The sequence below is a fragment of the Grampus griseus genome (genome assembly GCF_964374135.1).
Source record: "Grampus griseus genome assembly, chromosome: 6".
NCBI classification, from domain to species: Eukaryota; Metazoa; Chordata; class Mammalia; order Artiodactyla; family Delphinidae; genus Grampus; species Grampus griseus.
In genome coordinates, this window is record NC_139000.1 from 34,800,032 (window position 1) to 34,813,508 (window position 13,477).

At 35.2% G+C, this 13,477-nt stretch overlaps 1 protein-coding gene across 1 annotated transcript in view; it reads right to left on the reverse strand.

Moving 5' to 3' along the window:
* The window catches only part of DCAF10 (DDB1 and CUL4 associated factor 10), a gene marked incomplete at its 5' end in the record, with an annotated part of 55,010 nt that overhangs the window by 8,985 nt on the left and 32,548 nt on the right, over positions 1–13,477 (reverse strand). Inside the window, 2 exons of the mRNA XM_082656163.1 lie at positions 697–899; positions 10,021–10,218. Coding sequence (XP_082512289.1) covers positions 697–899; positions 10,021–10,218 — 401 coding nt within the window. The remainder of the gene's footprint in view (positions 1–696; positions 900–10,020; positions 10,219–13,477) is intronic.

Below are 13,477 nucleotides of genomic sequence, written 5' to 3' on the forward strand. Positions count from 1 at the left end.
ACTTTATATTTTCCAAATGCTTAAGTATTTTTTTTCTGAGTTCTTGTTCATAAACACAATATTATAACTAACGAGTATGTTCCTATATCAGCCCTCTTCTTCCTAAAGGTAGATATGATATAGTCTCTATAATGTAATGTAGTACAGAGTTTTCCTGAGCCCCCATTTTGCTTAAGTCCAATGGAATTGGCAACAGGAAAAGGAACAGGGCTTTAGCAAGAGGATGTTTATAGGTCATGAGATAAGATGGCACCAACTACCTGTGTCTGGACATCTGAAAGTCTAGGATGCAATACAGACTTAAAATTAAAACTCTATATTGACTATAACTTAACAGCTCTGCTGGGTTCCAGAAAAACTTAAAAAAGATTGACAGTAATTTGGGCCATCACTAATTTTTGAGATAATGGTGATCTACAAATACTGATGAAGACTTTCTGGCTAGCAGAGGGCTAAAAAAATTTTTTTTAGAGTTAGAAGTTATTCTTCCTATATCATTTGTGAGACAGAGGCACAAATTAAAACTATGTCAGAGATACATGTAGATCATTATACTTCCTTACTGAGCTTTCCAAAGAATATCTTTTAACTTTCTTCCCTTCTTTCTGCTGTCATTCTCAGAATAGAAACATATACCATCCCCATGTCTGAGATTACTTAGAAAAAACTTTCTTTAATCAAAAAAGGAAAGCTTACCTGAACTTGATGTTGTTCTTCTTGCTCTCAGAATGGGATAGCTGCCTACTTCTAAAGACTTGGTTAAGTCAAGATCATGCAAAATTAAGAGATATCCAGAGGACGTTGAGATCAACATTTTGGAACAATCTGGTGTTAATCTCATTCTCATGAGAAAACGTGTGTGAAAGAATTTCTTATGTGGACACCCATCTTCTGTACACCTACAAAAGAAATCAAACCAACAAAACCTAGAGTTATCATAAATATAAGCATTCAGTGATAGTCATATTTTTGCCCTTCAAACTAGAATTTACACTTGATGTACACTCAGACTTATACATACGAAAAATTTTTGCTCACCATTCCTTCTTCCATCTCTAACTTTTTTTTAAAGATTATTAGTTCTTTCTGAAGTATATTAAATAAAATTTTGTTGAGATAAACTCTCACTTTTTATAGTTCTGAAAATCTTTATTTCACTCTTTGATTAAAGGTTTAGCTGAGCCTATAACTTTAGGTTGATAGTTATTTCTTTCTGAATACTGAGGATAATATTCCAGTGAGTTCTGCCTTCTATTGTTGCTATTTTTAAGTCTACTATCAGTCGAATTGTTACTTTGGATAATTTTTTTTCCTTTGGTTGATCTTCTCGTTGTTTTGGAGTATTGCAGTTTCACTATGACATGTAAATTTGGATTTCTTTTCATTTATCTTCATTGGGATTCATTTGACTTTCTAAATCTTAAGATTCATATTGTTTATATATTCTGGAAAATTTTCCATCATTATTCCAATATTGCCTCTCACCTATTTTCTCTATTTTTTTGGAGCTCTAGATAGATATCTGAAACATTCCCATTTGACTCTCCTTGTCTAATAACTGCTCTTTCATGTTTTCTATCTCCTCATTTGCATATGTTGCCATCTTGGTTTTTCAATATCTTTCTTAACCTGTTTTTTAAGCTGTGTCTGCTACTTGTTTTTATAGACTTCAATAGTTCTATTTCCTTACTTCTTTAAGTTCTATTTGGCTCTATTTCAAATCTGTATGACCTTTTGAATAGATTTTTATTCCTTGCCTATGTTTTTTAGTCTCCATTTTATTAACTATTTTTAAAACTGTGAACTTTGTCATCCCTACAGAAAAGTACATAAATAAGACATATGTAGAGTTTAAAGAAAAATGAACAGCTGTGATTCATCACCCATGTTAAGAGGTAGAACAACACCAGTACTTTAAAAGTCCCCTCTGTTTCTCTTTTCTGTAGCATCCTTCAGTCAGCATACAGTGCTTCAAGCATGCAATAACTTTTCTTATCTCTCTGAGGATATTTATAGGTTTTTAAAATTTTAAGTTTTCTTCTCCCTATGTAGTCTCTACTTTTTCCAAGATATCTCCCCATTTGTGTGAGTCTTTTCATAGAAACTTTTGTCAAATGTCTGATTATGTTTGGCTGTCTGCTCATAATTAAGAGTGGGGAACTAAAAAGCTGACTGGGAACTCTGAGTGCAAGGGTAGGCTTGAGCTTCACTAAATAGGGTGAAGCCATTTTTTGAGGAACTCCTAATGTCAGTACCTTTAGTTCATTAACGGAAAGAACTTGTGAGGATCTCTAAATTCAATATTCAGTGTGCATATGGTCACTTAATCCCCCTGATTTTGGTAAGGTACCCAAGCCTTCAACTGTGTCTGGCATCCTTTAATACAGATATTCTCTATTTTACCTCTTTAGAGAATAAAATTCAAAATTCCTGCTGAAATGCGAGGAGGTAAATAGCCCAGCAGTATGGATTAAGGGAGGAGATATAAGTTCTTAAATATCTTTCATTTGAATCCTTATTTTAGCTACCCTTTCTGTTACAGAGTACCGAGAGTTGCCAGTTACTGTGATTTTTGAGGATTTTGTATAAATATTCTTAAGTTCTTAACTTTTTCCCACTGCCAGTTTAGGATTCAGCTTTCTTGTACTTACTAGTAAGTAAGTTTAAGTGAGTTGCTGAGTCGGTTGCCACTCATCTTCCTGCCTTCCAGATTTTAAAACTTTATTGTCATTCCTTCCTTTCCTATTTCCCCATCTTATGAGTTTATACCCTTCATTTTAAAATTTGCTTATATTTAATTTTAGAGGAATCTTTTCATCCATAGATTCTATTTAGGTCTTACAATAACTTAAATGAAATTTTAGTTTTCTCCATAATAGTTATACAGATCTTCTGTTGCAATTTATTCCTGTGTACCAACTAAATTTTTTTAAGAACATTTATTTATTTATCTATTTATTTATCTATTTATTTTATTTATTTATTTATTTATTTTATTTGGCTGTGCCACACGGCATGCATGATCTTAGTTCCCCCACCAGGGATCGAACCTGTGCCCCCTGCAGTGGAGTCATGGAGTCTTAACCACTGGACCACCAGGGGAGTCCCCAACTAAATTTTTTAATTACTAAAAACTATGTACTTAAAAAAAATTTAAATTGTTTGTAGTGATGTATAGGAACACTACTGATTTTTACATTTTGATCTTATATCTAACAACCTTAGTTAACGCTAATTAATTCTGGTAATCTGTCAGTAGAATTTCTAGAGTTTTCTATATAGACCCTAGGTGTCTAAAAACTGTGGCCTATGGGCAAAATCTGGCTCACTGCCTGTTTTTATATAAAAAGTTTGTTGGAACATAGCCATACCCATTCATGCACTGTCTATGGCTGCTCAGAGAAAATATAACACACAAAGCCTAAAATATTTATTACACAGTCCTTTATAGAAAGTTTGCCAGCCCCTGATACAGATAATCGTATCATCTGAGAATGATATTGTTTCATTTTTTCCTTTCCAATCCTAATATATTCCAATCCTTGTTTTTTTTACTGCACCAACTAGGACCCTGCCTCCCTCCAACCCAAAACAATAGTGAACAGCAGTAGTAATAGCAAGCATGTTCTCCTTCCTGATTTTATAGAGAAAACGTCTAAAGTTTCACCATTTAAAAATGTGCTATAGGTTTTTAGTGCCTACTTTTGATCAGTTTCCTTCTATCTAGTCATCAATACAATCCAATTTTAGAACATTTTCATCACTCTAAAAAATCACTCTTGCCCATTAGCAGTCATTCCCTTTCCTACTCCCAGCCACAGATAACCACTAATCTACTTCCTGCCTATTGCTGACATTTCATATAAATAGAATCATACAATAAGTTGTCTTTTGGTTTGGCTTTTTCACTTAACTTTTTTGAGGTTCAGCCATATTGTAGCACGTAATAGTACTTTGTTCCTTCTCAGTACCACATAGTATTCTATTGTATCGATATACCACATCTTGTTCATCCTTTTACCAGTTGATAAGTATTTAGATTGGTTCTATTTTTTTGCTATTATGAATAACTATTATAAGCATTCTTTGTGTGGACATATATATTCATTTCTCTTGGGTAGATATCTAGAAGTGGAATTGCTGGGTCATATGGCAACTCTGTGTTTAACATTTTAAGCTGTCAAACTGTTTTCTAAAATGGCTGTACCATTTTATATTCCTACCAGCAATATATGAAGTTCCAGTTTCTCCATATTCTTGCCAATATTTGTTGCTGTCTTTTTTGTTAAAGCCATCTTATTAGATGTGAAGTGGTATCTCATTTTGGTTTTAATTTGCATTTCCCTTAAGACTAATGATGTCAAACATCTTTTCAGGTGCTTATTAATCATTTGTGTATCACCCTTGGTGAAATGTCTATGTCAGTATCTCGCCCATTTTTAAATTGGGTTATCTGAATACATATAAGTGAGTTAGAAGAATTCTTTATCTATTCTGGACACAAATCCTTTAGCAGATGTGATTTACAAATATCATATCCCATCCTGTAGTTTTTCTTTTCACTTTCATTTGTTGAACAGACTATCCTTTCCTGAACTACTGAATTACTTTAGTACCTTTATTGAAAATCAGCTGATCATAAATACAAGGGTTGATTTCTGGACTCAATTCTGTTCCCTTAATTTATATTAGACGTCTATCCTATGCCAGTACCACACTCTATTGATTACTATGGCTTTGTAGAAATTTCTGAAATCAGGAAGTGTGAGTCTTCCAATTTGTCCAAAAAAAAGGCAGCTGGAATTCTGATAGGGATTGCCTTGAATCCATAGATTAATTTGGAGAGAATTGCCATCTTAATGATATTGAGTCTTCCAATCCATGAGCATGGAATGCTCCCTCCATTCGTTTATATCTTTTTACATTTCTTACAGCAACGTTCTAGTTTTCAGCGTACAAATCTTGTACTTCTTTTGTTAAATTCATTCCTAGGTATTTTATTGTTTTTTAATGCTATTAGTGGAATTTTTTCCTTCATTTTTGGACTGTTCATTGCTTATGAATAGAAATACAATTGATTTTTATATATTAATCTAGTATATCTTATGACCTTGCTGAACTTATTAGTTCTAGTAGTTTTGTGAATTCAAGATTTTTTTTTTTTTTTTTTTTTTGCCGTACGCGGGCCTCTCACTGTTGTGGCCTCTCCCGTTGCGGAGCACAGGCTCCGGATGCGCAGGCTCAGCAGCCACGGCTCACGGGCCTAGCCGCTCCGCGGCATGTGAGATCTTCCCGGACCGGGGCACGAACCCGTGTCCCCTGCATCGGCAGGCGGACTCTCAACCACTGCGCCACCAGGGAAGCCCCAAGATTTTTGATATATAAAATCATATCTTCTACATATGAAGATAGTTTTACTTCTTTCCAATCTACATGCCTGTTATTTTTCTTGTCTGTACTTCCAGTGCAGTTGTACTTCCAATACAGTGTTGTATAAAAGTGGTGAGAGCAGACATCCTTGCCTTGTTCCCAGTCTTAGGGGGAATGTATTTAGTCTTTCAACATTAAGTATGATTTTAGCTGTAGGTTTTTCATAGCTGTCCTTTATCAGGTTGAGGAAGTTCCCTATTATTCCTAGTTTTATCACAAATGGGTGTTGGATTTTGTCAAGTGCTTTTTCTGACTTTATTGAGATGATCATATATATGGGCTTTGACCTTTATTAATGTGATGTATTACATTGATTTTTAGATGTTAAACCAACCCTATCTATATTCCTGGAATAAATTCCACTTGGTTGTGACATATAATCCTTTATATATCTTGCTAGGTTTGATTTGCTAATATTTTGTTGAGGACTTTTATCAAATTTTTGGGAGAGGGATATTGGCCTGTAGTTTTCTATTCTTAATGATGTTTGTCTGGTTTGGTATCAGATTAATACTAGCCTCATAAAATGAGTTGGGAAGTGCTCTCCCCTCCTCTATTTACTGTAAGAGTTTGTGAAGGATTAATATTATTTATTCTGTAAATGTTTGGTAAAATTCACCAGTGAAGCGTTTTGGACCTGAGCTTTTCATTGTGGGAAGATTTTAAAATTCAATTTTTTTTTTTTTTTTTTTTTTCTTTGCGGTACGCGGGCCTCTCACTGTTGTGGCTTCTCCCGTTGCGGAGCACAGGCTCCGGACGCGCAGGCTCAGCGGCCATGGCTCACAGGCCCAGCCGCTCCGCGGCATGTGGGATCCTCCCGGACCGGGGCACGAACCCGTGTCCCCTGCATCGGCAGGCGGACTCTCAACCACTGCGCCACCAGGGAAGCCCTAAAATTCAATTTTAAACCAATTCAATTTCTTTACTTGCTATGTAGGTCAGTAGGTCTATAGACTTTCTGTTTGCTCTGGAGTCAGTTTAAGTAATTTATGATTCTGTAGGTATTTGTTTATGTAAGTTGTCTGATTTGTTGCCATAGAGTTTTTCATTGTATTCCTTTGTAATCCTTTTATTTTTTTTTATAAGGTTGGTAATGATGTCCCTTCTTTTGTTTTTACTTATGAACAAATGTTGAATTTTATTCTTCAGTTGAAACAATCATATGGATTTTTCTATTTAACCTGGTGTGATAAATTATACTAATAGAATTTCTATTGATAAATCTTTTCACTTCTAGAATAAACCCAACTTGGTCATGATATATTTTTTTAAATTAATTAATTAATTAATTAATTTATTTTTGGCTGTGTTGGGTCTTCGTTTCTGTGTGAGGGCTTTCTCCAGTTACAGCGAGCGGGGGCCACTCTTCATCGTGGTGCGCGGGCCTCTCACTATCGCGGCCTCTCGTTGTGGAGCACAGGCTCCAGACGCGCAGGCTCAGTAGTTGTGGCTCACAGGCCCATTTGCTCCGCGGCATGTGGGATCCCTCCCAGACCAGGGCTCGAACCCGTGTCCCCTGCAATCGGCAGGCAGACTCTCAACCACTGTGCCACCAGGGAAGCCCGGTCATGATATTTTGATTAATATCTTACAGGATCCAATTTCCCTTTTTTAGAATATTCGCATCTACATCCATAGTACAGACTGACCTTTCATTTTGAGTTTGTGTATCAAGGTCATACCTGAGGTAAGAATTCCATTTTTCTGGAATCTGAACAGTTTAATAAGATTGGAATGTTCTGTTTCTTGTAATATTTGGTAGAAGTCACCTGTAAAATTGACAGGCTGCTGTTTTATTAGTAGATAGGTATTTTTTTAAAAAATATTTATTTATTTACTTATTTGGTGGCGCTGGGTCGTCGTTGCTGTGTGCAGGATCTTCATTGCAGCATGCGGGTTCTTTTCTTTCTTTTTTTTAAAAAATCTTTTATTATTATTATTTATTTATTTAGGCTGTGCTGGGTCTTAGTTGCAGCATGCGGACTTCTTAGTTGCCACACATATGTGGGATCTAGTTCCCCAACCAGGGATCGAACTCAGGCCCCCTGCATGGGAGTGTGGACCACCAGGGAAGTCCCAGTAGATAGGTTTTAATTGATTTTTTCATTTCTCTAATAGCTAAGGCAGAAGTGACAGCCCTGCATGAAAACTAGCCAGAGCTGATGCAGGTGGCAGTGCTGGAACTGGATCCTGCGATTACTCTGCTATGTAAGGGGGGCTTCAGCTACTAGATCATAGGGAGAGATCTTGAGGAAAGTATCTCTAGAAGAGGTGCCACGGTACCCAGAAGGTGCCAGGATATGACACGTGGGGATGATTCATGACAGTGACTATTTATCAATTAGTATGGAAGAAGTTCAATCTTTTAACAACCTTTTCAGCTGAACCAGTGCATAATGGTTAAATATCAGTCCTGGTAATAAGTCTATTTCAGGTTTTCTATTTCTTCCTTGATCAGTTTTGCACAGGTGTATTTTTTGTGTAAACTATTTCATCAAAGTTTTCAAGTATATTGGCAAAAGGTGATCTTACGCTATATTTTTTATTGTCTTCTTTTCTAATTGCTGAGATTGTGTCCTCTTTTTTCCTTAATGTATCTTATCAGAGAAGAGCAGGCTTTTAAAAAATCTTTATTGTATTTCATTTTCTATTTCATTAATTTCTGCTTTTTTAAAAAAAGATATTTATCATTTCCATACATCTACTTTCATCAGGGTTACTCTTTTTTATCATCTTTTTCAGACTTTTTGAGTAAGATGTTTAGTTCATTAATTTTTAGTCTATCTATCTCCTGATTTCACTATGATTTTTTTCTTTGATCCATTAATTATTTAGGAAGTAAGTTTATAAGTCTCCAAACCTGGGAATTTTTATTTACCTGTGGTTCATTAAACTGTACTGGGATCAGGGAAAATGGTTTGTGTGATAACAATTCTTTGATATTGGTTGAGACTTACTTCGTAGTCCAGAACACGCTCAATTTTTGTACATGTTCAAACTTTGCTTTAGAGGATGTATTCACTATTTGGGAGCAGAATTCTACATATGCCTACTAAATCAAGCTTATTAATATTATTAAAATATTCTATAGACTTACTAGTTTTTTGGTCTATTTTATCTATTAGTAAATGAGAGAATGATGTTAATATTTTCCACTGAGATGGAGATTCTCACTTTTTTCTTGTCTGTTTTTGCTTTTTATGGTTTGAGGCTATGTTATTAGGTACACACAAGATAAGAATTTTTATGTTCTAGTGAAATAAACCTTCTAATATAGTACCTTTTTAAAATCACTAATAATGCTGTATGCCTTAAACTCTATTTTGTCTGCTATTAATGTAGATATAACTATTTTTCTTTGATTTGTATTTATCTTTTATTTTTTCCCATCATTTTACTTTCAAACTTTCTGTGTTTGTATGTTTTAGGTATACTACTTATGAAGAACATAGAGTTTGTTTCTGTTTTTTTAATCCATCTAGTACTATCTAATAACTGGTTACATTAGTCCATATATACTTATTCTAATTGTTGATATTCCATTATCTGCCTATCATATTCTTGTGCTTCCTAATTTGCCTGTTTTTTTTTTAAAAAATGATTTTCCCCTCTTCTTCTCTGCCTCTATTGGATTGATTGTATTTTTTAGCTTTTATCCTTCTACTAATTTGGAAGTTATTTATATTCCTATTCAAATTTTATTTCTAAACTAAAAAATAATTAGTCCTAAATTTAAACAGACACGCTTGTCTTAGTTTAAAGATAATCAGTAGCTCTATGCTTTGCTCAAACAATATGAATAACTAGAAATCTTTAAGAATATCCCCCTAGTTTTACATATGAGCTCTAAAAAGAATATTTCAGAAACATTCCTGGTGTATATTACTGTATTGTCATTTTACCAAAGCTAGCAACAGGAATATTATAATTATTTCCCAAACTTCAACTCTTTCAATTCTCTATAAGGAGATATTCTACAGAAGTGTTTCACAACACAGGCATTAGTGACATTTTAGATGGGATGACTGGTCCCCTGTGCAAACTGTCCCATGCACTGCAGAATGTTTAGAAACTCTGATCCCTGCTCACTAAATGCCAGTAGAAATCCTCCTCTCTTCTCCTGTAGTGACAACTAAAACTGCACTACACATTATTTCCAAACATTCCCCTAAGGATCAGTACCACTCCAACTGAGAAACCACTCTTTTAATGCATGAAAACAAAGTGCAAAAATTACAAAATAGACTTAGAATTGAAGGACCAAAGAGTGAAAAACATTTCAGTTCCACAAAGGAAATAATAACAAAAATACTTTTCCTTAAATTCAGGAAACTCATCTTATAAACCAGTTTTCATCATTAACTATATTACTTGGTCTCCTTTCCACATAATTTTCTCCAAGTGTTTTAGTCACAATATGTGACTAAGTGCAAGGAACAAGATGGAATCACTTTCTGATTGTTTTTTCCCAAAGCCAGTTTCTTTCTCCTAAAGAGATATGAGAGCTAAGACAGAACACTGAATTTGTTTACCATCTTAAAAACATTTTTTTGTTGTTCAAAATCCTAACATGACCTCCTATTCACAAACCTGTTGGTGTCCCAAATAATGACATTTCCATCAAATCCTGACGTTACTAAGAGTCTTGTATTAGTATCATATTCGATGTTCTTCACCCAGCTAGTGTGACCATGTAAAGTGCATACTTTGCTGTTCAGTTTTCTCAGATCCCATAGTGCTATTGTAGTGTCATCAGAGCAGGTAGCAAACAGCCGGTTATCAAGAAATCTACAAAGCAGAAAAGAAAAACTAGTTCATTTAATCTCTTATTAAAGAAAAACTGAGAAGCAGTCTCTGTATTAGGAATCAAGAAAACAAATCAAAAAAGGACTACAAACTCACTGTTTAAACCCAGTGATTCTAATATATAATAAATAGTAAGTGTAATTCACATAACCACAGAGAAGGATACTATGATTTAGTGAGGGCCATGTTGCAATTTTATCTGTTTTACATTATTGATTTTTACTCAAAACTAGAAATAGGGGTGGGTGTTTAGAGAACAGTGCTAGAGAAAATGAATTTTAGAATCTGTATAGGAAACACAAATGGTGAGAGACAATTTAATAGGAGACAAAGGAGATTTTGAATACTTAATTGCAAGTGAAACATGTTAAGCATAAAGTGTTCAAAATTATGAGAAATATTTACTCTGCTACCAATAACATCTCTATCTATTTAGAGTACATTTCTCTTTAGAATACATTTACATATAAAAATTGCTACTAAAGTGCCATAATTTTTAATCTATTAATTCAAAGCCATTCCCCAAATAATCTCACTTCTAGGACAACCAAGAAGAAATGGAAAAATTCTTTAAAAGGTAGAGTTTCCCAAGACTGAACCAGGAAGAAGTAGAAAATATGAACAGATCAATTACCAGCAATGAAATTGAATCAGTAATTTAAAAATTCCCCACAGGGACTTCCCTGACAGTCCAGTGGTTAGGACTCTGCTTTCACTGCCGAGGGCCCAGATTCAATCCCTGGTCTGGGAACTAAGATCCCGAAAGCTGTGTGGCGCAGCCAAATAAATAGATAAATAAATTTTAAAAAATTAAAAAATAAAAATAGGGCTTCCCTGGTGGCACAGTGGTTAAGAATCTGCCTGCCAATGCAGAGGACACACATTCGAGCCCTGGTCCAGGAAGATCCCACATGCTGCAGAACAACTAAGCCCGTGCGCCACAACTACTGAGCCTGTGCTCTAGAGCCTGCGAGCCACAACTACTGAGCCCACATGCCACAACTACTGAAGCCCGTGCACCTAGAGCCTGTGCTCCGCAACAAAAGAAGTCACCTCAATAAGAAGCCCATGCACCACAACGAAGAGCAGCCCCCTCTTGCCACAACTAGAGAAAGCCCGCACGCAGCAACGAAGACCCAACACAGCCAAAAAATAAATTAATTTAAAAAACGAACAAACAAGGTCCCTGTGCTACTCTATAGCACAGGGAAATCTACTCAGTACTCTGTAATAACTACATGGGAAAAGACTCTGAAAAAGAATATATATATATATATATATATATAAAAAAAACTAAATCACTTTGCTGTACACCTGAAACTAACAAAACACTGTAAATCAACTATACTCCAATATAAAATAAATTTTTTTAATTAAAAAAAAGACTTAGGGTGGGAAGCTGTTGTTACTTAGTGATTATATATATTTCAAAATAATTTTATGGCTATGCATAAATTAGTTTGTAAACTACATTAATAAATTAATAAGATTTTTTAACAAACTTAAAAGCTTTTGTACAGCAAAGGAAACTATTGACAAAATAGTTTGAAAAGACAACCTACTGAATGGGAGAAGATACTGCAAATGATACAGCTGATAAAAGGTCAATATCCAAAATATATAAACAGCTTATACAACTCAACATCAAAAAATACTAACAACCCATCTTTTAATTTTTAATTTTTCCAAAGAGAAAATGCAGATGGCCAAAAGGCACATGAAAAGATTAAAAAACCACAATGAGGTATCACCTCACACCTGTCAGAATGGCTATCATCAAAAAGAACACAAATATCAAATGTTGGTGAGTATGAGGAGAAAAAGGAACCCTCATACACTGCTGGTGGAAATGTAAATGGGTACAGGCACTGTGGAAAACAGTATAGAGGTTTCTCAGAAGCTAAAAATAGAACTACCATATGACCCAGCAATTCCACTCCTGGGTATATATCTGAAAAAAACAAAAACACTAATTCAAAAAGATACATGCACTCCAATGTTTATAGCAGCATTATTTACAATTGCCATAGTATGAAATCAACCTATGTGTCCATCAACAGATGAATGGATAAAGAAGATGTGTTATATATATACAATCGAATACTACTCAGCCATAAAAAGGAATGAAACTTTGCCATTTGCAGCAACATGGATGGACTTAGAGGGCATTATACTAAGTGAAATAAGAGAAAGACAAATACTATATGATATCACTTATATGTAGAATCTAAAAAATACAACAAACTAGTGAATAAAATTTTTTAAAAGGCAGACACAGATACAGAGAATAAACAAGTGGTTACCAGTGGGGAGAGGGAAGCAGGGAGGGGCAGGAGAGGGGTAGGAGGGGAAAAAAAAATGGGGTTATTATGGGATTATATGAAATCATCTGTGTGAAACTTTTGAAAATTGTAAAGCACTACAGAACTTTAAAAAATCTTTCATTCAGTAAAAAAAAGAGAAAACATACCATCATTTTTTATCTATTAATTCAAAAGCATTCCCCAAATAATCTCACTTAGCAACATTTTATTGGACCAGTCAAGATTACAAAATAGATAATTAACAGTTTTCCAAGGCAATAGAAATAAAAGCAAAACTACATAAATGGGACCTAATCAAACTTATAAGCTTTTGCACAGCAAAGGAAACCATAAACCAAATGAAAAGACAACCTATGGACTGGGAGAAAATACTTGCAAACGATGTGACCTCCAAGGGCTTAATTTCCAAAATATACAAACAGCTTGTACAACTCAATAACAAAAAAACAAACAACCCAATCAAAAAATGGGCAGAAGACCTAAATAGGCATTTCTCCAGAGAAGACATACAGATGGCCAATAAGCACATGAAAAGATGTTCAACATTGCTAATTATTAGAGAAATGCAAATCAAAACTACGATGAGGTATCACCTTACAAAATGGCCATCATTAAAAAGTGTACAAATAAGGGCTTCCCTGGTGGCGCAGTGGTTGGGAGTCCGCCTGCCGATGCAGGGGACGCGGGTTCGTGCCCCGGTCCGGGAGGATCCTGCATGCCGTGGAGCGGCTGGGCCCGTGAGCCATGGCCGCTGGGCCTGCATCCGGATCCTGTGCTCTGCGGCGGGAGAGGCCACAGCAGTGAGAGGCCCGCGTACCGCAAAAAAAAAAAAAGTGTACAAATAATTAATGCTGGAGAGGATGTGGAGAAAAGGGAACCCTCCTACACTGTTGGTGGGAATGTAAATTGGTACATCC